Source organism: Macrobrachium rosenbergii, chromosome 41 (genome assembly GCF_040412425.1).
Source record: "Macrobrachium rosenbergii isolate ZJJX-2024 chromosome 41, ASM4041242v1, whole genome shotgun sequence".
In the NCBI taxonomy this organism is placed as follows: domain Eukaryota; kingdom Metazoa; phylum Arthropoda; class Malacostraca; order Decapoda; family Palaemonidae; genus Macrobrachium; species Macrobrachium rosenbergii.
Window position 1 is genome coordinate 22,872,881 of NC_089781.1, and position 24,611 is coordinate 22,897,491.

The following is a 24,611-nucleotide window of genomic DNA, read 5'->3' on the forward strand; positions in this document are numbered from 1 at the left end:
GTCGGAGAATCGAACGCGGGGCCAGCAGAGTGCTAGCTGAGAACGGTACCCACCCGTCCAATGCCGACCTTAGGTTTAATGAGAGCATAAATAATCCTCAGGTCAGTTAATAATATATATTTAAGTCTAATTAACGTTTCCCGTTCACAATTACAATTTAAACTGTACTCGACGTATAAGATATTTAATCTATAGGGGGAGATCTCTCAGAAATCTCCCCAAACGGACTTTCTAAATTTATATGAAGTCTCCGCGTCATCTCTCGCTATCCGTGCCGAGAAGTGACAAAAAAAAAAAAATCCAATTAGAAGAAAATGAGAACGTGGGTACGAAACAACAAGTTTAGAAATCAAGATATCGCGACAATAAATGAAGAGCGATGTTTTCCACTCGCCCTGAATTCATACAGTTGAGCAAGACACGAGGCCGAGGGATATTACATTCTACGCATGCCGATTGCACGCTTGAAGGTTCGCAGGCATTACAATTGCAATTCCAAGATTTGGAGGCGTTGCTGCAATAACACGTATGTACGGGCGTTTATATATGTTTATATATATATGTGTGTGTGTGTGTATGTATGAATATGAAGGCCAACCATGTACTAAATGACATAGCGAAATATCACCAGCGCTGTATCACTTAATTTTGAACACTTGTACGGGGAGCGAATGACATCGAAAAGTTCAGTAAACTGTCGCCTTTTTTTTTTTTTTTTGTGAAAAGCTTAGCATACTCGTGCAATTTAAAAAAAAAAAAAAAGCTTAGTATACTCTCGCAATTTTTCTTTTGTGAAAAGCTTGGCATACTCTAGCAATTTTTTTTAAATCTTAGCATGCTTTCGCAACATTTTTTTTTCAAAGCTTAGTGTACTCTCGTAATTTTTTATGTGAAAAGCTTAGCATACTCTCCCAAAAGCTTAGCATACTCTTGTAATTATTTTGTGAAAAGCTTAGCATACTCTTGCAATTTTTTTTTTGCGACACTCTTAGCACACTCTTGCAATTTTTTATGAAAAACTTAGCATACTCTTGCAATTTTTTTGTGAAAAGTTTAGCACACACTTGTAATTTTTTCGTGAAAACAACTGTGAGGTTGTTAATTGCTAAATGAATATTCCTAATCCTAGGAATGCAAAAATAGTATTTATATAGATTGTTAAAAGCTATTAAAAAATCTATATTAAGAGCAATCGGAACTATAAGGAAAATAGATGTAACTGTAACAGAAAAACAAACGGCAAACTCTGAACAATTTCACGGACCGCCGTTCTGCAGACGTTGATTTTCTCTGTACCCTCCTGAAATTTTCCCTGTACCCTCCTGAAATTTTCCCTGTACCCTCCTGAAATTTTCTCTGTGCCCTCCTGAAATTTTCTCTGTGCCCTCCTGAAATTTTCCCTGTACCCTCCTGAAATTTTCCCTGTACCCTCCTGAAATTTTCCCTGTACCCTCCTGAAATTTTCTCTGTGCCCTCCTGAAATTTTCTCTGTACCCTCCCGAAATTTTCTCTGTACCCTCCATAAACTTTCCCTGCACCCTCCTAAAATTTTCCCTGTACCCTCCTGAAATTTTCCCTGTACCCTTCCGAAATTTTCCCCGTACCCTCCCGAAATTTTCTCTGTGCCCTCCTGAAATTTTCTCTGTACCCTCCCGAAATTTTCTCTGTACCCTCCCGAAATTTTCTCTGTACCCTCCATAAACTTTCCCTGCACCCTCCTAAAATTTTCCCTGTACCCTCCTGAAATTTTCTCTGTGCCCTCCTGAAATTTTCCCTGTACCCTCCTGAAATTTTCTCTGTACCCTCCTGAAATTTTCTCTGTACCCTCCTGAAATTTTCTCTGTGCCCTCCTGAAACTTTCTCTGTACCCTCCCGAAATTTTCTCTGAACCCTCCATAAACTTTCCCTGCACCCTCCTAAAATTTTCCCTGTACCCTCCTGAAATTTTCCCTGTACCCTCCCGAAATTTTCTCTGTACCCTCCCGAAATTTTCTCTGTACCCTCCATAAGTTTTCCCCATACCCTCCTGAAATTTTCCCTGTACCCTCCTGAAATTTCCCCTGTACCCTCCCGAAATTTTCTCTGTACCCTCCCGAAATTTTCTCTGTACCCTCCATAAGTTTTCCCCGTACCCTCCTGAAATTTTCCCTGTACCCTCCCGAAATTTTCCTCTGTGCCCTCCTGAAATTTTCCCTGTACCCTCCTGAAATTTTCTCTGTACCCTCCTGAAATTTTCTCTGAACCCTTCTGAAATTTTCCCTGTACCCTCTTGAAATTTTCTCTGTACCCTCCATAAATTTTCTCTGTACCCTCCTGAAATTTTCTCTGTACCCTCCCGAAATTGTCCCTGTACCCTCCATAAATTTTATCTGCACCCTCCTGAAATTCTTCCTCTACAAAATCAAGAGGTTTTGAGAACGTATTTTTATAGATTCTTTACAGTCAACTACAACCCTGTTTTTTCGGAGACACGACGAAGACTTAGAAAGGTAACAACTTCATCATTCCCGGAAAACACATGGAAAGAGAGAAGCCTTTGTGATCGCTAAAAAAGAATTCTAGCAGCCGCACCAATCCTTTCAGCTGAGTCTCATAGAACGGCGAGGAGACAAAGAATACCAAACACTCTGCAACAGCATTCCGTTCCCCCCGCCCCCTTTCCCTCCCCAAAACCTCTCTCTCTCTCTCTCTCTCTCTCTCTCTCTCTCTCTCTCTCTCTCTCTCTCTCATACAGTTGTTACCTGTCATGAGATGGTCTATTCGCATCGTGCTCTTCATCTCGACACCGGGACAATGGTGATGGATGAGATGCAAGTTCACAGGAGAAACTTTTCACAACATTTCTTTATATTCTGTTCCTGAGGTAATCCATCATCTCACTTATGAAATGATCAAACGTAGATTTGGCGAAGAAGCTCTTCTTCTCCTCCTCCTTCACGTCATGTCATTCTGCAAAACCTTATTTTGCATCTTTGCAAAAGTTTTAAAGTTGGAATGTTCGTATCCTCAGGCAAATATGTATGCGAAGGTAGCGTCTTTTTTGGGGGGGGGAGTTTATAACCCCTATTTGTATTAACATATAAAATAATTCCTGTTGGAAGCTGAAACTCATACAGAATTATATTTGCTTTTTTTTAACAAGTTTTTCTTGATATAAATATAACCATTAGTGAGTCTACGTCAAAGAACTGAATGTCTGAAAAACTGGTTTAAAAGATCATCAGGCTGAATATTCTCGGGAACATTTATTGAATTGAACTGAATTGAACATAGAAAATTAGGCCAAAGGCCAAGCACTGGGACCTATAAGGTCATTCAGCGCTGAAACGGAAAATGACGGTAAAAAGGTTTGAAAGATGTAACAGGAGGAAAACCTCGCAGTTGCCCTATGAAACAATTGTCAGGAGAGCGTGGAAAGTAAGAAGGAAGAAAGAGAATATGAAAGAAGGTACGGTAAAAGGGACGAAAGGGGTTGCAGCTAGGGGCCGAAGGGACGCTGCAAAGAACCTTAAGTTTTGACTACAGTGCTCCGTATGAGGTGCACAGACGGCACTGACCCCCTGACCGGTTCGGGAACAATGCTTTTAGAGCGTCAACCGTCGGTCTCATTTTGGTGTTCATCTAGTCATTAACGTTTTCCGCCCGCAAATAAATGTGTTCTGTGTATATTTCTTGTGAATATTTAGAGTAAATCCAGAAAAAAACTGGATTTAAGTACTTCGATCAATACATCCAGAGTGTGTGTACATATCAATTATTGCAACCACTCGAACATGTTAGGCCATCAAGGCTGTCTCCGCAAACTTTTTCTTAACTGACATGTAAGAATTCAGTCTCAAAAGAAGGATCCCAAATGATGTTTTTAAAACGCCCAATATTTGAAAGGTCTAGCAATCCCATAAACCCTAATTCACGGAGTAGTCTTAAAATGCTTTCCAGACCTGACCGAAATTGGACGTGTCTGGACGGTTATGAAACACGGAACCTATTTTTATTGCGTTTTCATCTACCCGTCAATCAGCGTTTTTAATCAGAGTTGCAGAAAAATACGTCGCAAAATATGAATTATTACATATTGATGATATCGGGCACACGGCCAGTCGGGATGTCTTTTTACTTCGTCGCCTAATGCCAGGTTCATTCTCCTCCCAGTGGTATGATAAATAAACAAATATATAAATAAATAAATAAATAAGTAAATAAATAAATAATAAATACATAAATTAAATCAACAGGATAAATAACTAAATAAATAAATATAGAAATAAAAAGAATAAAAAACAAAGAAATAAATATTCTGCGAAGGAGACTGAGAAAAACTACATGAGGCCCCAATAAAAGTGAAAATTCTATAGATAGTAATGAATGAATTGACATGGATATGACAGCACTGCAAAATTTAGTCCCATTCCCGAAATATGATTGATCACACTGAGAGCTTCGGGGTCAAATACCTTCACTGTTCTAATGTGAACTGCGATTTGTTTTCCTTGGGAAATCAAACAAAATAGCTCTGCTCGCTAAGGTAGATATTTATTAACAAAAACAACAGACGAACGTTTCCCCTTTATCAATTAGCGCGAAACATTTTTAAGAGAAGTGTTCTGAGCGACACAACCTAGCCACCCTTATGGGTGCCGGTCCCAAGCCCGGATAAATAGGGGGGTTGGTGTCAGGAAGGGATTCCGGCCGTAAAAATCTGTGCCAAAACCTGACCGGCGACCCCATACAAAAATGGGAACAAGCTGGGAAGAAGAAGAAGAAGTTCTGAGCGACACATAAACACAGAACTACCCGAGCAAGACCGCTGGCGTAAGGCGCACACAAGTACACGATTACCAGGACAAGGCTGTTAGCATAAAACCATATATAAAACAACAGCGACCACCACTCCCATACCTGATTCATTGCCCAAGGGAAATAAAAGCTGGGGTCTAAAAGCGTCCGTCTTCAAGATACCAGAGGAGGGCCATTTCGTGAGTGGCACTATCTTAACAACGGTGCCTCCCATATCAACGCTCACACCCCCTATCCTAAACTATTTACTTTGAGAGCCGCGAAGGAACTATTCATTTCGAGCTACAGTCCACAATCCGTTTGACGGTTGTTTATTCGAATAATATTTGATTTTAAGGAAAACTTTTGAATGAAACGATAGATTAAATAGGAGTGAGGACGAGCATTTTGTAACAGAAAAGCGTTATATTTAATATCTATGTTACGTTATGCGTTTTTTAACAGTCACCATCTAACTGAATGAATTAGCGGACAACTATCATTTCTTCATAGACAAAATGTAGATCGCTGTTAACGAAAGCAACGAAAAATAGACGGGCTGACAGATAGACAGAGAATGCAATGAGGCAAAACATTCCGAACTTCATAAGGATACCACTATTTAACCGTTTTTCACAAGGATTGCGTGCACTTTACACACACACACACTCACCATATATACATCATATACTGTATATATATATACATATATACTGTATATATATACAATATATATATATATATATATATATATATATATATATATATACACACACATATATATATATATATACTCAAGTCTTTTCACCCAACCACTCATATATTCATCGGAAACAAGTTTAACTTTTTACACACACACCGATTAAGCATTTTCCTTCAGAGGTCAACTTACTTTGGTGCAACATGAGGAAACTGAACCACGAGGAAGACAGAGGAACAGATTATACCGCGCTTAATACCTTAAAATCGTACTTATTGTGCAGCCGTCACCACATTATTATCCCAGAAGTGTAATAAGTAAAACGCAGCACGTCGCGACGATGCGTTCGTAAAACCACTGTATCTCTAAGCTGGTTAAATCTTCCAAAATATCATTCAGTAATTTCTAAGTTACTGACACAGGGTATTAACCTGACAAACTTCGTGTTAATACTCGGGTAAGCCTGGTTAGTTTCCGTTGCTTGCGTAATAAGGGCATCTGTATCAAAGTTTAATAACGCCGATGAAACCCCATCACAGGTTAATACATACCAAGATAAACAAGTCAGAGACAAGGTTGACAGAGTATCTACAATATTAAAATGATAAATAATTGAAAACTCGATCAAATTATAATATGCTTTATTGTGAACGTGCCATGCTGCGGTATTTTAAATAACTCAAAAAAATGCAATATACTTTATTGTGAACATGTCATGCAACATGCAACTTAAAGAACGAAAGAAAAGACGAAACAAGACATAAAAGTATAGATGGAAAAATAACAATAAAACTCAGGATAGAAAAGAAGCGCTGATCGTGTAAAACATGAAAACAGAATACTCTCATGAGTCCCCATCAAATAATCGCTGATACAAGCTCTTCCTTTCACAACAATTAATAATAATAATAATAATAATAATAATAATAATAATAATAATAATAATAATAATAATAATAATAATGGTAAAGAAATCCACACTGATGTAATTTACACTACTGAGGATTTCTCCAACATTCTGGTGGCTCATGCTATTATGAGATTTTTATGAAATAATAATAATAATAATAATAATAATAATAATAATAATAATAATAATAATAATAATAATAATAATAATAATAATAATAAGAGATTCACAATTTAGTGAAAACAATCTGTGTAATAAAATCCACAATTATATAGTAAATGTATTACTGTGTAAAATAAACAAACAAAGACTTTCGAACAGTTGAACGGTGTTCCTCATCAGTGCTAATGATAAAATATAAAGTGAGGGTAGTTTTCTTTTGAATAGTTTTTTAATAGTTTTTAAAAACTATTCAAAAGAAAACTTTGTTTATTTTACACAGTAATATATTTATTCTATAATTCTGGATTTTATTACACAATAATAATAATAATAATAATAATAATAATAATAATAATAATAATAATAATAATAATAATAATAATATAATAATAGATCTTACAGCTATCTCTACTAATGATCATCAACCATACCTGCAGAGAACCATCCAAACTCGGATGGCTGTGGATGGTCAGCGTGGATAAGCGTCACGTTGGTGGATTTGTTGTAGACAGTGGAGAGTGAAGCATTGCACGCCAAGGTGATGGCGCCCCCAATGAAAGACTCGTTTTCCAGTTCCAGTTCCAACGTCTGTGCAGGAAAGATGAAAAGGCAACGTCAATTCTGAGAATTCCATTCTAACAGTATATCGGATATCGTACAGGAAGGATAAGGATAAAGATGAGAGGTAAGTATATTACTGTGAGAGTTCCATTTGAACACAATAACGGATATCAGTGTGAAAGGTTCGCTAATCTGTAAGTATGATTCAAGACTGACCAAGAACAGGAAAATGCTAGCCAGGACAAAATCGTTGACGTCAATGAATCAAAATGAGAGAGGGAACATGATGTCGGTAGAGGAGGGACTAAACTGAATCATATAATTCTGGTAAATGTAGTCAGGTTTCATGTGGTAAAATATCAAATTCGGACACTTAAAGGATAGAGAGATCGGTCGTTAATTGTCACAACCTGTGCGATAAATCCCACAGTACTGAGGGATTTATCACACAGTGATAAATCCCTCAGTATGAATGATAAATCCTGAGGGATTTATTATTTATAGTGGTGCATCACTATATTGTGATCGGAAATAATGAGTAAAAAGCCACAATAATGTAAATGAGAGACTGTATTTTTCAAAAATACTAAAAAGGATAAAACAGGGAACTTTCGACCGTTTGCACAACGGTCCTCTTCAGCCAACTGAATAAAAATACTTGTTTATCTTAAATAGGCAACAAAATTTTTTTAATTTGTCTTTTTAAGATAAAGAAGTATTTTTATTCGGCTGGCTGAAGAGGACCGTTATGTAAACGGTCGAAAGTTCCAAATTTTATCATTTTCGTATTTTGGAGAAATACAGTCTCTCATTTACATTATTGTGGCTTTTTACTCATTATTTCCGATCACAATATAGTATGCACCACACACATACATTAGCATATTTGATAATCCACCGAATATAATAGTTGACAATTATTATTTCATGGTATTTTTATAATCTCCTCAGTACTGTGGATTTATCACACAGGTTGTGACAGTTAACAACCGATCTTTCTATCCTTTAAGTGTCCAAATTTGATATTTTACCATATGAAACCTGACTACATTTACCAGAATTATATGACTCGCCTACCGGCATTATGTTCCCTCTCTCATTTTCGTTGAGGTCAACGAGTTTGTCGTGGTTAGCATTTTCCTGTTCTTGTGGCTTTATATTCACTAACATATGTATTAATTGATCAAGTGAAAACACTTCATGTCTGCCGCCAACTTCTGAAAGGTTAAAAAGAACTGACAAAAGGAACGAGGTTGCGAGTGGAAATGTCTAGATGATCAGTGTATTGCCACTCCTGATTTTCCTTTGTCGATGGGAATAACCGTGAAATTTTCAAATTAGCTAACATTTACCCACATATATAATCTTTGTTATTCTTCCTCCATAACAGGGTCACTCTATATGAAAACCTATGGAAATTTATTTGTAATCATAAAGCATTTCATGAATTGCAACTGACTGATAGCCGCTAATATTTACAAGAGAAAACAGGAGCATGAGATTTTAAGGAAAGACCAACATAATAAGTAAAATATTTACCGACCATTAACAACATAAAATGAGCAGTTTGAAATGAAAGTTAATTAGGCCAAACGCTCAGACAGGCAAAATTTATGGGCAACAATTTGCTAATGCAATGCGAAAGTACATGATACAAAAAACCAAGACCATACATTTCACGAGTATTTGAAATAGCATTTCCTTCTTTCACTTTACCGACAATTAGGATTGCTTAAAAACCGCTCGCCCGCGGCGGCTCGAACAAAACCCATATTTTATTAGACACGTTAACTACTGTTCGAAATTATTTCGGCAATTATTAGTTGGCTTTGATATTGGCGTTACATATTACGGGAAATTATTCAGCTTCATAGTGTTGCGGTTCTGTTGGACCGAATGAAAAATTAAGCAATAACGCATTGCAGAGAAATATAATATTTGATGGCTGTAAAGCCAATCAAAAGGGAATTTGATATTGAATAACAATGAATGCGTTGCCTGGCATTCCAGTACACAGATCCTTTTTATAAAAATACATACATACTGCAAATAAAATAATAATATAATATATATATATATATATATATATATATATATATATATATATATATACATATATATATACATATATATATATATATAATAATGTATATAAATAAATATGTATATATTCATATATAAATAAATGTGTAGATATTCATATGTGTGTGTGTGTGTGTGTGTGTGTGTGTGTGTGTGTGTGTGTGCGTGTGTGCGCGCGTGCGCGCTCTCCCTTTTGATAGCTACAAAAATCTCTCAGCTGTTTAAATTCCTCACACTTTGGATGCCATTCATTCATCACTACAAACCTTGAATTCATATCGGAGATAAATGAAGAAGCCCTCTTCTTCTGGTGGGGGTGGGGGGGAGGGGGATTCCAACCTATACCCATTACATACCGTGAGATTACACGTAATGCAAATGCTTCCAAGTGGTAATCTCACTCTTACTAACGTGTTCGGGTTGGAACACAACCACTTGAGGTGTGTTCATTTTTTCCAAATCTGAAATATCCGGAGAGTGTGACGAAACGGAGGTGCTGTCGCTGATAGAAATAAAGATAAACCTTGTAACAATGACCAGTATATACCGTATGTGTGTGTGTGTGTGTGTGTGTGTGTGTGTGTGTTTGTGTTAATTTAAGGACTGAGACAGAACAAAGTTGCATATGTGAGTTTTTAAGGTCCACAAGTGGAAAAGATTATCGGAGAACGAGAAGGTTTTTAAGAAAAGCCTGAATCTGAACTTGGTTTGGTTTGGAGAACATGAAAGGGTGTTTTGCTTAGGTGGTTTTATCAAGAATGAAAGTAGCTACGAGTACGTGTGTACGGGTTTGAAACTGTTTCTATTAATACCGAAATCCAGGTTCATGAACAGATAGCAATCCCCAAAATGTATTAATCATTATATACAACTTTACATTCCGAAGCGGAGTACATTACATCACTACATAATGTGTAAAAACAAAGAAAATCATTTCAAATAACAGAGAAATATAATGGCCTGTGTCTTGACAAGAAACCCCATCCGCTCAAAAACGCCATATAGATGATCTGGTGTCTGCCCTACGCAAAAGAACGCCCACTCCCATATATGAAAGCGTTCGTGTTAACGCATGAGCTATGAGACGCCGTGATGCCAACAACCAAACCATGGCGTCATCTTTTTTCTTCAAATTGTGAGAACCTTCATCAGCTTTAACGTTTCAAGAGAAGCAAATGCCGGTCTGGTTAGACATATGCAAGAAATAACTATCCAGTCTTGAACCAACGGCAAATTTGTAAGTGACATTACTGTATATAAAAACCAGCGTATAAGACACCTCAGAGTATTACTCGTTACAAAATATCCTATCAACAGTTACTGATACGTATGTTTATAAAGGAACAGAGACGATAATAATTATAATATCAGATTTGAATTTACTGGGAATATAATATAGCCCTAGGGCCACACAATGGCCAGACAATAACCTTAACAAACAAAGAGTTCAACGGATAACGCTCTTACCTATTTGAACAAAATCCAGCATTTTAGGCGAGGTTAGCGTGTGGTCAAGTACAACGCAATCTGTACAACGCAATCTGCATTGTTGAAAAAAATTACCACCATTTCATATCATCGCACCATTTCATATCTGAGCATCGACCAAGAGAGAGAGGGAGTGCTGTCAGTGTATATATAGTTTAAAAAATGAAATAAAACAGCAACTTTCCATCAACCAAATCCTCAGCGGACGTTTTGCAAATGAAAACCACAACACCGCAAACCCGTGCAGAAACAAAGTGTCTGAAATACGGCTTTATTGTAATATGTGCAAATGATTTCCCAAAATGTATACCCCCATGTTTACTATGGATTCGAATTAAAGGGGAAAACAATTTACGTAAAGTGCTCGATATATATTAATGTGCCTTTTTGAACGTTGCTATTTATACGCTCAGAAATAGACACTATACGCAACATAAATATGAGTAAGTACGAGCGTATATATTTCTGCACGTATCAATACTTAGTCACAAAGATGCGCTGTTACAATAATAAAATCGTCATTTACGTATATATACTCAAGCAAACCACTTATCCATATATACATACATACATACAATAACTTACAGGCAGTTTTAAGCAAAACACCAAAGTGAACACGTAAATCTTTGTAAAATTAATATACAAATACTACCAAATGCATTTGCAATCCCGATAATAAAACTGCATTTACTTGTGGACGAATCTATTAAAAAAACGAACCTACAGATATATATATATATATATATATATATATATATATATATATATATATATATATATATATATATATATATATATATATATATATATATATATATGCTCGTACCAATACATTATATGTCATTATGGTTTTAAGCAAAGAAAGGTTAACAAACAAGGGATCCACAGATACAAGCCCCACAAGAAATCAAAGATGTACACTGGTTCTTAAGCGAGGACTTTATCCAGTTCTAAATTACTGACAGAACAATCCTAAAGCACGGAAGAAGTTACTGAGGGTTAGTGAAGGAAACAACTCAGGAAAAACTGATTGCAAGCATGAGAATAAACGGTTCTTTGTGTAAAACCCTTTAACTGCGCGAAGTTTTGGGTTTTATTTTCTTTGTAATAACAAGATAAGAATTATACGCAGGATTTTCTTGATGAACTGTATTCCAAAACTGTTTTTAGTATATAACCTTACATCATCCATCCTCGCATGCATCTAAACAAACTACCCAACTCTCTCTCTCTCTCTCTCTCTCTCTCTCTCTCTCTCTCTCTCTCTCTCTCTCTCTCTCTCTCTCTCTATATGTATATACATATATATATATATATATATATATATATATATATATATATATATATATATATATATATATATATATATATATATATATATATATATATATATATACACACTATAACATACATATATATATATATACACATACATACATACATACATACATACATACATACATACATACATACATACATACATATATATATATATATATATATATATATATATATATATATATATATATATATATATATATATATATATATATGAAACAGTAGGAATAATATACCAGTACCTATAATGACACATTATCTTCATTGCACTCTAGTCGTTTATGTGACCGTTATATAAATTGAATTATTTATGACGATGGGCATATTTCTGTAATATGTATTAACTCTTCCCAGACTTGAATTATTACCCGCTGTACCCTACATCCTTTCCATTAGGACAGTTTCGAATAAAACGCCGTTATATCAAAGCCGGACAATATAAAAATCGCAACAATCATAATAAAAGACTGGAGATTTCTTTCCTTCCGGGCTGTCAGTCAGCTTAGCTTTGTGATATATGACAGAATTCAATTTTGATTGCTCGGCAGTACCATTTATCAAACGAAGACCAAGCAATATGTCAAAATGATATTTACGAGATTTCAGGACAGAGTCTTTGAGAGCTCAACATTTATGACCCCCACAAAAGTTCTACGCAAAAGTTGCCGGACATCCAGGGAAAAGGTTTGGTCTACAGCTGGCGTAAACCCCTACTGTCTTGTGTTTTTCGACCTTTGAATACAGATCCAAGTTCTCTTCCAGGCACCAAGGAATTTTAGAGACTGCTAAACTGACACACACAGGCAAGCAAAGTTCTAATGAGTAATAAGATTCAATAATATCGCAGAAAACTCAAGAAATCCCCTGAAGCATCGCAAGACAACAGCTATTGAGAGGTTAATTTGATTAGATTGCACGAAATTTGATCTTTCAGGCCAAGAACTCGGGCACTTCGGCCATTCAGCGAGGAGGGAGTGAAAAGGGAGAGTTAGAGGGGTTGGACATTAAGATAAAAAGATCCAGACAACAAAAGAGATGAAGTACAAGGATCTAAAGGTGGAGCTGGGAGAAAGCCTCACATCCGCACCAATAACTAACAGCTGGAGCAGTTGGGCAGCAAGAATGAGGAAAGGAAGATGGACGGGAAGTAAAGCAAAAGGTTAAGAGGCAAATGCTTGCTTCTGAAAGCGAACTAAACTGACAAACTGAACAGAAAATAATCTAATTCTCCGTTCCTTCCAGTTCTTCTGACACAGAAAACCAACAAGATGAACGCCGGTAAAAAAAATAAATAAACCAAGCACACCAAGACCAAGCATCGACAAAAAACAACAGTACGATATACTATAATAATAATAATAATAAATACTTACAAATACCTGAGCCATTCGAGCTCTCTCGTCCTTCTGCTTTGCGTACGTAGTCAGAGCGTGAGGAGGTAAGTGCTCGTTGTTGATCAGCCATGTGACATGAACGGGTGGCTCCGAGTGTCCGAGAAGGCACTGCACTTTTATGATGTCTCCCGGCCTCACCCTGGAACCGTGAACCAGACCTCGGATTTCGGGTCCCCACAGAGGTATGTCTGCAATGGAATTTTCAATAATCAACGCAAGATAGTGATTAGGCGGAAGCTCGATATCCTTCTCAAGTACAGTATCTGTGTGAGTGGCAAATTATCAACTGAAAAGCTTGAGCTTTCAGAGACCTACTGTACGTCTCATGTTGACGTTTCCAAACAGATTGTTCTTTGACGTTTTTTTGAAAAGAAAACTGTATTCAAAATACACATGAAAAATGACCATTAAAATGTAATAACATTTACACAGTATTGAAGAATGACAATTGTTACAGGAAATTCCCCAAATTTCTTCCTCACCCAATACGGCCAATGGCTTCCTAAAAAAAATTGAATCACGTATATAGTATAAAAATCTGCGAGTCTATTCAGTGGCATGGTAGTAATAATAGCCAGCGGTTGGTTCTACGCGGTTTGGAATGTTCGCAAACTTCAAAAGGAATGTATATTAACACAAAACTGGGAAACGGATTTTTTTAGGAATATTTTCGAGACATCGTTTCATAACATAATTCCCTAAAAACAAAGATTTTCAAGAGGACTTCCCCTTTAAGTAAGTCAAATAGCACAGCCAACAGTATTGTACTGTATTTTTTTTTCTTTTGAATGACAGTCGTTCCATGCAATTACTTCACTGGAAGGTCCCTGAATTTAATTGCAATAGACCTCTGACCTTCAATTCTCAGAAGGGAGTACTTGTAACTGAAAACACCTGATAACTCGTTCCCACACGCACAATTAGCAATGATCAGAGCACAAGACTTTAGATTGATTGATTGATTGATTGAATATAGAATTTAGGCAAAAGGCCAAGCACTGGGACCTGTGAGGTCATTCAGCGTTGTAATGGAAATTTGTAACGGAAATTGACAGTCAAAGGTTTGAAAGGTGTAACAGGAGGAAAACCTCGCCGTTGCACTATGAATCAATTGTTAGGAGAAGGTGGAAAGTAAGATGGAAGAAAGAGAATAAGAAAGGGGTTGAAGCTAGTGGCCGAAGGAACATTAAGTAATACCTACAGTGCACCGCATGAGGTGCACTGATGGCACTTGGCCCCTACGGGGACAAGACTTGAGAGAAACGCAACATACCAACAACTGTCATATTTCTGGTGGAATCGTCCGTTTCGAAAAGTGGTTTTTCTCCAACTACTTCGCATCGAAATGTTCCTGAGGTCTCCTTTGTCACCCCTATAAGTACAACCGTCGACTGATTGCTGTTATCTCTCTGGAAAAAAATCAAAATAAAAAGCATTAATGACATTCAGTTTGCAAGAATTCATGAAGTACTTTCCTTTTATCAGACCACATTTTAGTGAAAGTATGAAAGTATGTCAACTTGTATTTTTGCAAGAATTTTCCTCCATGGATTTCCTCTCTCTCTCTCTCTCTCTCTCTCTCTCTCTCTCTCTCTCTGAAATATGGTTATTGTCATCTTTTGCCAATGTTACACAATGGTATTTTCTTATCCAGCGGCGGCGTAAATCTTCCAAGCTACATTGCCTGACAGAGAGAAGTATGAGCTTTGCTTTTGAAAGGTTCATCTGCCGTAACCTCTTTGTGTAATAATTTCCGCAGCCTTTCTCTTCACGCTTTGGGACCTCTTATGTTTTATGGTTAAGGCGGTCGGGTGAGTATCGTCTCCCAGACTTACCTAACGTTGAAGTAGAGAGAGAGAGAGAGAACGATTCTGAGTATTGAAACTGTTTTTTTTTTTTTTTATAATTCTTTGAAAAAATGACATCTTATTATGATATTGCTTTGTATCTTGGGAGACGCTCAAAATCGCTTTCTTGTACCAAACTATACTTTGTCTGCATAACCAGTACGCTATAAAATACGATGGCTGCTTGACCTAAAAATCAAAGTTGTAATGTATGCATGTCTGCAAATATACAAGGAAGGACATGATTTCGTAAATCGAACAATCTCGGTGAAAATCGAGAAATAAAAAATAATGACTCAAAGCCACAATAATGTTCAGTAAAAATAACATATTTGGGGAGAAGCATAAGTTACCCAAAATATATTTAAACCTTTTAAAAGAGCCGTTTTAATCATTACAAGACAATTGCTCTATCTTGGGGGACACTCAAAATCTTTTTCTTGTTCCAAACCATACTTTGTCTGAATATCCAATACACTAAAATACACATTGTCTGGTTGGCCTAAAAACCATACCAAGTTCTAATGTATATATGTATGCATATGTACAACAAGGATGAACATGATTCCTAAAGCGAAAAATCTCGGTGAAATCCAGAAGTAAAAAACATGACTCAAAACTACAATAATGTTCAGTAACAATAACATATTTTGGGAGAATCTTAAGACACCAAAGACACGTTTCAAGCTTTTTAAATAGCCGTTGTAATTATCAAAAGCAAACTGAACTCAAATCAATCTTCTAGTAATAATAATAAATATTAAAAGTTGAACTGTTGCTTATGAAAAACAAGCAACAACCATAAATACATACTGCCAGCAGATATTACGCCTATGTACACCAAATAAAAGTATTGTATCATTAAATCGCGAGAAACAAGAAAATCTGGAAATCATCTGCCTATGAATTTTTTTCGCAGACAAATCGAAATTCATCCTCGTTGGTCTTAGGGAAACAAAATGCACTTGAATAAATATGTAAAGTTTAAAGGAATTATTTTTCAAACTGATGACTGAAAACACTTGATAACAAGGACAAGGAACACACAATCTGAGTATATGTTTTTTAAAATGATAAAATTTCAGGAAATTCTTTTTACAACTCTGTCAAACCTCATCAACAAAATTCACTTTAATTTCACAATTACAATCGGATTTCCAATATTTCTGCTCTTTTTGTAAAATGCTACAATGTCCAGTCACTTAACAAGCTACGACGCCAGGAAGAACATAAAGAGGGAATCTGAAATACCTACTACTTATGGAAACTGTAATAACTACGACTTATAGAACCTGTAATACCTCCTACTTATGCAATCTGTAATACCTACGACTTATGGAACCTGTAATACCTACTACTTATGAAATCTGTAATACCTACTACCTATGGAATCTGTAATACCTACTACTTATGGAATCTGTAATACCTATTACTTATGGAATCTGTAATACCTATTACTTATGGAATCTGTAATACCTACTACTTTTGGAATCTGCAATACCCACTACTTATGCAATCTGTAATACCTACTACTTATGGAATCTGTAATACCTACGACTTATGGAATCTGTAATACCTACGACCTATGGAATCTGTAATACCTACTACTTATGAAATCTGTAATACCTACGACTTATGGAATCTGTAATACCTACTACTCATGAAATCTGTAATACCTACGACTTATGGAATCTGTAATACCTACGACTTATGGAATCTGTAATACCTACTACTCATGAAATCTGTAATACCTACGACTTATGGAATCTGTAATGCCTACGACTAAGGCTACGGTTACTATGGATGCGAATTCTGACGAAAATGTCTTCTGACGAATACGTCAGAAAGCCTCGTCAGAACAAAGTGGTTACACTGTATGCGTTTTCTGATATTCTGATAGTCATTACGTTTCTGCCGCCCAGCAAAGATGGATGAACTTGAGCGATATTTTTTTCTTGAAAGTCCGCAAAGTTATCTAGTTCTTTACTAAAAACATATATAATTAATTATATTATACATCATTTACCGTTAATTACAGCAAGTAATATGCAAGAAATTCTGTAATAGTAAATTATGTCCCAATTACTTTTTAATTGCTTAAAATGTTAACCCCACATCAAAATTAAAAAATTGTACTTACTGCTAGTGTTGAGTTCTGTAGCAATCTTCTCCCACTTTTGCCGAGAAATATCTCTGTTATGGTAATTTTTGTCTCTCATATCCCACAAACACCTGTTCTCGTACACAAGGCTGTTCAATTTATCGTTATCCATGGTGGAATAATAAAATCAATCTAAATTCAATGCACAAAAATACCAAAAACAGACGCATGTCGCATGAAAAAATCAAACTTGTTTGAACGCTCAAATGGTTCTGACGACTTCGTACGTGTTCTGACGTGTTCGTTGCTGCCACTGTAAACACTCTCATTGGAATGCATGTCTGTTTTTTCTTCGAATTCGTCAGAACTCGTCAGAACAAATATTCGTCAGAATTCGCATCCATAGTAACCGTAGCCTTATGGAACCTGTAATACCTACTACTTATGGAACCTGTAATGCCTACGACTTATGGATGGAATCTGTAATACCTATTACTTATGGAAATCTGTAATCCCTACGACTTATGGAATCTGTAATACCTATTACTTATGGAAATAGTAATGCCTACTACTCATGGAACCTGTAATGCCTACGACTTATGGATGGAATCTGTACTACCTATTACTTATGGAAATCTGTAATCCCTACGACTTACGGAATCTGTAATACCTATTACTTATGGATATCTGTAATGCCTACTACTCATGGAATCTGTAATACCTACTACTCATGGAATCTGTAATACCTACGACTTATGGAATCTTTAATACCTACTACTACGAGTAAATGTTTTTATTCAATTGATCCGGCTAGTTGCCAGCACCTGTTCGATATTTCACAGACTCAGGGACATAATCTTCATCAGATGGTTAATAAACCTTCGGCGGGAGTGTACAGTCAGCATAACAACATAATTTTTCTCGTGATTCACATTTCGTGACCCAACAACCTTCAGGCATCGAAATACAAAAAACGAAACCAACCTCTGAAATACAGACTAAGTTCACTAAATATAAAGGTCATGGCAATTGAAACATACCACTACACATACTCACGTCTACGCTCAGATATGGCAAGTCGAACACTTTGACTTGAGGGTCCTTTTTGGGCATGTACTGGTAAAACTGGTCGAGTCCTCGGTACCACTTGACGGAGTAGAGGGGATCCAGTCGGTCGGCACTGTGCTCGTAATTACAGACCAACCTGACCCGGGAACCGGAGACGACGACAGGAGGGACCCACATTTCGGATACTCGAATGCTCCAACAGCCTAAAATGACGATTTGAGAACCGGTTAGGTTCAAAGACTATGAAACAAAACAGTAGTATTTCAAAGAACAAGCTAACAACGTTGCTTAGCTACAATAAACGGCCTGCAAGTATCTGTACTGCATGAAAATTTTACAGGAAATAATCAAGATTCACTTGATAGTGGCCCTCACTGTTTATCATTCATGAAACTTCAGAGCCTTCACATTATGATACCCAGTGGAATGAGAGCTACGTAAAGCTTTCATATTTATATCTGTATCATTAATATGAAATGCCTGAACATACAGTATGTATATATATATATATATATATATATATATATATATATATATATATATATATATATATATATATATATATATATATATATATATATATATATATATATGTATATATATATGTATGTATGTATGTATATATAATTATATGTATATATATATATATATTATATATATGTGTGTGTGTTAGAATTTTATCATCCTTTAATCTCAGTATAGATCATCAATAACGTATTTTGTTATTGAAGACCATACTCTTTTCAGAAATATTAGAAGTAACTTGACATATTCCTTCTCTTGAAAAATAAATGAGAAATGGATTTTCTCCTTCTGTATCTGATCAACATTCAACAATAACAATACTAGGCTTAGCCATTTGTTTATGAATGATACCAAATACCATCATCTTGATCAGCTAACTAACAAAAATATGAGGGAGCAGGAGTACAGAACAATGGTACGCTGATAAATGTACGCCATTTGTAAGAATAAAAATCCAAAGAAAAAATCCCCTTCGCTTGAACTTATGCCTAAAAATTTCAGCGTGGCCAGCGCAGCTGCTGAAATGAATCGCATGTATCCCGCGCCTCTGTCTAATCACCGAAAAGGACTTCGAGCGATAATTAGTTCAAGAGACCATGGGTAACGACCAATAAAAGGTGCCTCGGGGTATTAACGAGGAAATGAAACCTAGGGTTGAAACTCAGACATAAAACTATGCGATATCCACCTCATAAATGGGGAAATAATTTCCTAATGGGAAGATTAGGAATCAACAAAACAGTATTTCTTTCAAGATTATGGATTTCACAGGAAATTTTTAACGACAGACTGGATTACTTTCAAGTGATGAAGCGCAAACGCTGAACATGCCTCAGTGACCTTAGTTAATATATGAAGCATAAAAGCACTTCACTCTGAAAAAACTTTATAAACTTCAGTAATGCGACGAATGTTTTCAATGCCTTTCATTGTCTCCCCCTACCTAATCTATGACAGCTGATATCAAATGAGGTAAATATATATTTTTTTTTTTATGAAGCTGAGCAAGGACCGAGTGTCATATATATACATTATATATATAAACACATACATATAATCATATCTATATATAATATATATATATATATATATATATATATATATATATATATATATACAGTATATATATATATATATATATATATATATATATATATATATGATCGAAAATTATTATATAATAATTTTCGATCATTTGAATTTCCCACTTGAGGTCACCTGAAGTCAAAAAGGGATGAGAAAAAAAAATTATTTCATAAAAAAAAAACACGAATGGTACAGATCCCTCTTCTTGGTCTTACCCTGAAACACCACAATCTCAGCTATGCCTGTACAAGAATTACCCGAGTCTAAAAATAAAAGTGGTCTCAATTACTTCCATATCACCAAACATTACCTGAAGCATATCTCACCTTTCGAAAGAAATCCAAGGAACAGAAGTAACCGAAACGCCACCACCACCTTTCCCAAATCAGGCTTCATCGTGGCGATATAAGAAAACTTTGTCTTGAGAGATCTGAAATTGAGAAAAAAAAAAGTTCTGTTGGCAATGGGTACTATTAAGAGGCAAGAGAGAATGTCAATTTAAAAGACAATGCGCATCTTTCTATTGAATTTCTGGTTTTCGATACATGTATGAGTGCTATGAACCTTGAAAAAATAGAAAAACTGGTGATTCTTCCTCACTAGAGGTAGTTTTTTTTCTGAAATTAAGAAAAAAAAATTCTGTTAGCAATGGGTACTATTAAAAGGCAAGAGAGAATGTCAATTTAAAAGACAATGCGCATCTTTCTATTGATTTTCTGGTTTTCGATACATGTATGAGTGCCATGAACCTTGAAAAAAGAAATAGAAAAACTGGTGATTCTTCCCTCACTAGAGGTAGTTTTTTTTTCTGAAATTAAGAAAAAAAGCTCTGTTAGCAACGGGTACTATTAAGAGGCAAGAGCGAATGTCAATTTAAAAGACAATGCGCATCTTTCTATTGATTTTCTGGTTTTCGATACATGTATGAGTGCTATGAACCTTAAAAAAAAAATAGAAAAACTGGTGATTCTTCCTCACTAGAGGAAGTTTTTTTCTGAAATGAAGAAAAAAAAGTTCTGTTGGCAACGGGTACTATTAACAGGCAAGAGAGAATGTCAATTTAAAAGACAATGCGCATCTTTCTATTGAATTTCTGGTTTTCGATACATGTATGAGTGCTATGAACCTTGAAAAAAGAAATAGAAAAACTGGTGATTCTTCCTCACTAGAGGTAGTTTTCTTCTGAAATTAAGAGAAAAAGCTCTGTTAGCAATGGGTACTATTAAAAGGCAAGAGAGAATGTCAATTTAAAAGACAATGCGCATCTTTCTATTGAATTTCTGGTTTTCGATACATGTATGAGTGCTATGAACCTTGAAAAAGAAATAGAAAAACTGGTGATTCTTCCTCACTAGAGGTAGTTTTTTTTCTGAAATTAAGAAAAAAGCTCTGTTAGCAACGGGTACTATTAAGAGGCAAGAGCGAATGTCAATTTAAAAGACAATGCGCATCTTTCTATTGATTTTCTGGTTTTCGATACATGTATGAGTGCTATGAACCTTAAAAAAAAAATAGAAAAACTGGTGATTCTTCCCTCACTAGAGGTAGTTTTTCTTCTGAAATGAAGAAAAAAAAAGTTCTGTTAGCAATGGGTACTATTAAAAGGCAAGAGAGAATGTCAATTTAAAAGACAATGCGCATCTTTCTATTGAATTTCTGGTTTTCGATACATGTATGAGTGCTATGAACCTTGAAAAAAAATAGAAAAACTGGTGATTCTTCCCTCACTAGAGGTAGTTTTTTTTCTGAAATTAAGAAAAAAAAAATTCTGTTAGCAATGGGTACTATTAAAAGGCAAGAGAGAATGTCAATTTAAAAGACAATGCGCATCTTTCTATTGAATTTCTGGTTTTCGATACATGTATGAGTGCTATGAACCTTGAAAAAAAAATAGAAAAACTGGTGATTCTTCCCTCACTAGAGGAAGTTTTTTTTCTGAAATGAAGAAAAAAAAAGTTCTGTTGGCAACGGGTACTATTAACAGGCAAGAGAGAATGTCAATTTAAAAGACAATGCGCATCTTTCTTTTGAATTTCTGGTTTTCGATACATGTATGAGTGCTATGAACCTTGAAAAAAAAAATAGAAAAACTGGTGATTCTTCCCTCACTAGAGGTAGTTTTTCTTCTGAAATTAAGAGAAAAAGCTCTGTTAGCAATGGGTACTATTAAAAGGCAAGAGAGAATGTCAATTTAAAAGACAATGCGCATCTTTCTATTGAATTTCTGGTTTTCGATACATGTATGAGTGCTATGAACCTTGAAAAAAAAAAAAAAAACTGGTGATTCTTCCCTCACTAGAGGTAGTCTTTTTTCTGAAATTAAGAGAAAAAGCTCTGTTAGCAATGGGTACTATTAAAAGGCAAGAGAGAATGTCAATTTAAAAGACAATGCTCATATTTCTATTGGTTTTCTGGTTTTCGATACGTGTATGCGAGTGCTATGAACTTGAAAAAAAAAAAAAAAAAAAAACTGGTGATTCTTCCCTCACTAGAGGTAGTTTTTTTTTTTTGGTTTCATGGTCTACCTAGGCACGTAAAACACAGTAAGCACTATCCCTTTTTTTTTAAGACAACATTAGTCGCACAGACACGGAAACTTAATTGAGTGATACCAGCAAGTAATAATTAATACAAAAAGAAAAATAATTCCTTTTAGACAACATGTATATATATTATATACATACTGTGTGTATATATATATATATGTATATATATATATTATATATATATATATATATATATATATATATATATATATATATATATATATATCTATATCTGTTATATACAGTATATAATTATATATATACACATTTATATTGCATAGAACATGCGATTTCTATCATAATGCTCCCATCTAATGGTTAACCCGTAACCGGAACCTCTGTTAGTTTTATGTATTGTAGATTTTTAGTTTAGGTACTGGAAATGATAGAAATGAAGTTGGCACTTTCGTTGAAGCATAATGTAACGTTGTTATGTTTCGGATTTTATTTTACCTTATTTTTTACTGTAGGCTTTATAATTATCCGATACAAGATTCATAATGAGATTTCGCAATGCTCATTGCAAAATATCGATAGATTATCAGCGAAGACTGTAAGGTAACCAAGGACAATTAACAGTGTTAATGTAAGTTAATATTTGCGTTCATATCAATTCACAATAAAAAAGAATGAAATATACGAGTATATGTCATTCTGACGCGAAAAGAACTGAACGCAAATATTAACTTACATTAACACTGTTAATTGTCCTTGGATACCTTACAGTCTTCGCTGATAATCTATCGATATTTTGCAATGAGCATTGCGAAATCTCATTATGAATCTTGTATCGGATAATCATAAAGCCTACAGTCAAAAATAAGGTAAAAAAACCGAAACATAACAACGTTACATTATGCTTCAACGAAAGTGCCAACTTCATTTCTATCATTTCCAATACCTAAACTAAAAATCTACAATACATAAAACTAACAGAGGTTCCGGTTATGGGTTAACCATTAGATGGGAGCATTATGATAGAAATCGCATGTACTACGCAATATATATGTGTATATATATAATTATATACTGTATATAACAGATATAGATATATATACACACACACACACACACACATATATATATATATATATATATATATATATATATATATATATATATATATATATATATATTTATATATACATATATATATATATATACATACAGTATATATATATATACATATAATTTAGAATATATATATATATATATATAATATTAGAATATATATATATATATATATATACACACAGTATATATATAATATATATACATATAATTTAGAATATATATATATATATATATATATATATATATATATTCTTATGTGTATAATATATATATATATATATATATATATATTTATAGCACTAACAATATCATTTATCGAACAAAGGTTAAACTCATTGATTTCAAATGACGAAAATGATGTAAAGACCACCCTTATATTGTCAACGAAAATAAAATGTACCTCACTTGAATCATTTCTGACACAGATAAGACCTTTCAGGGTTATTTCTACTTTTCTATTGAAATCCGAGTGCAGCTCCACAGATACATACGCTCCCTCACACACAGACACACACACACACACACTTTATCCCTTGAGAAACAACTAGAGAAAAAATCTCCTCTCCATTCTCTGACCACACGATGACAGATGGTGAAAGTTGAAACCTCAGTGGGGCTGGATCTGCTAAGTTGAATATGGACTGGCTTACAACATATCAGACTAACAAATGATTGTCACAGGATCTCTCGACTACCTCTGAAATTTTGAAACTTTTGCCCTTCTCTGCACCGGAAACGACAGAGAAATTTTGCGAATTAAAGAAACTTAGGCAATTCATCATCGTTGAAGAAAATCATTTATAAGCAATTGTAAAAGTCTTACGATAAGATAGCGGAAGTTTTCATCATTTTTGGTTTTCTGTAAAAGGAAACTATTGTGCCGGCTTTGTCTGTCCGTCCGCACTTTTCCTGTCCGCACTCAAATCTTAAAAACTACTGAGACTAGAGGGCTG

At 35.0% G+C, this 24,611-nt stretch overlaps 1 protein-coding gene across 3 annotated transcripts in view; it reads right to left on the reverse strand.

Annotated features, from left to right (window-relative positions):
- The window catches only part of LOC136826736 (uncharacterized), a 358,177-nt gene that overhangs the window by 254,950 nt on the left and 78,616 nt on the right, over positions 1-24,611 (reverse strand). For all 3 annotated transcript variants that reach the window (XR_010849697.1, XM_067084144.1, XM_067084143.1), the window contains exons 2-6: positions 20,365-20,468; positions 18,416-18,630; positions 14,685-14,820; positions 13,391-13,599; positions 6,980-7,136 (exon numbers count right to left, since the gene is read on the reverse strand). Coding sequence is in view for 2 of the 3 variants with exons in the window: in XM_067084144.1 (XP_066940245.1) it covers positions 6,980-7,136; positions 13,391-13,599; positions 14,685-14,820; positions 18,416-18,630; positions 20,365-20,434 (787 nt within the window). In the remaining variant the exon portion in view is untranslated. The remainder of the gene's footprint in view (positions 1-6,979; positions 7,137-13,390; positions 13,600-14,684; positions 14,821-18,415; positions 18,631-20,364; positions 20,469-24,611) is intronic.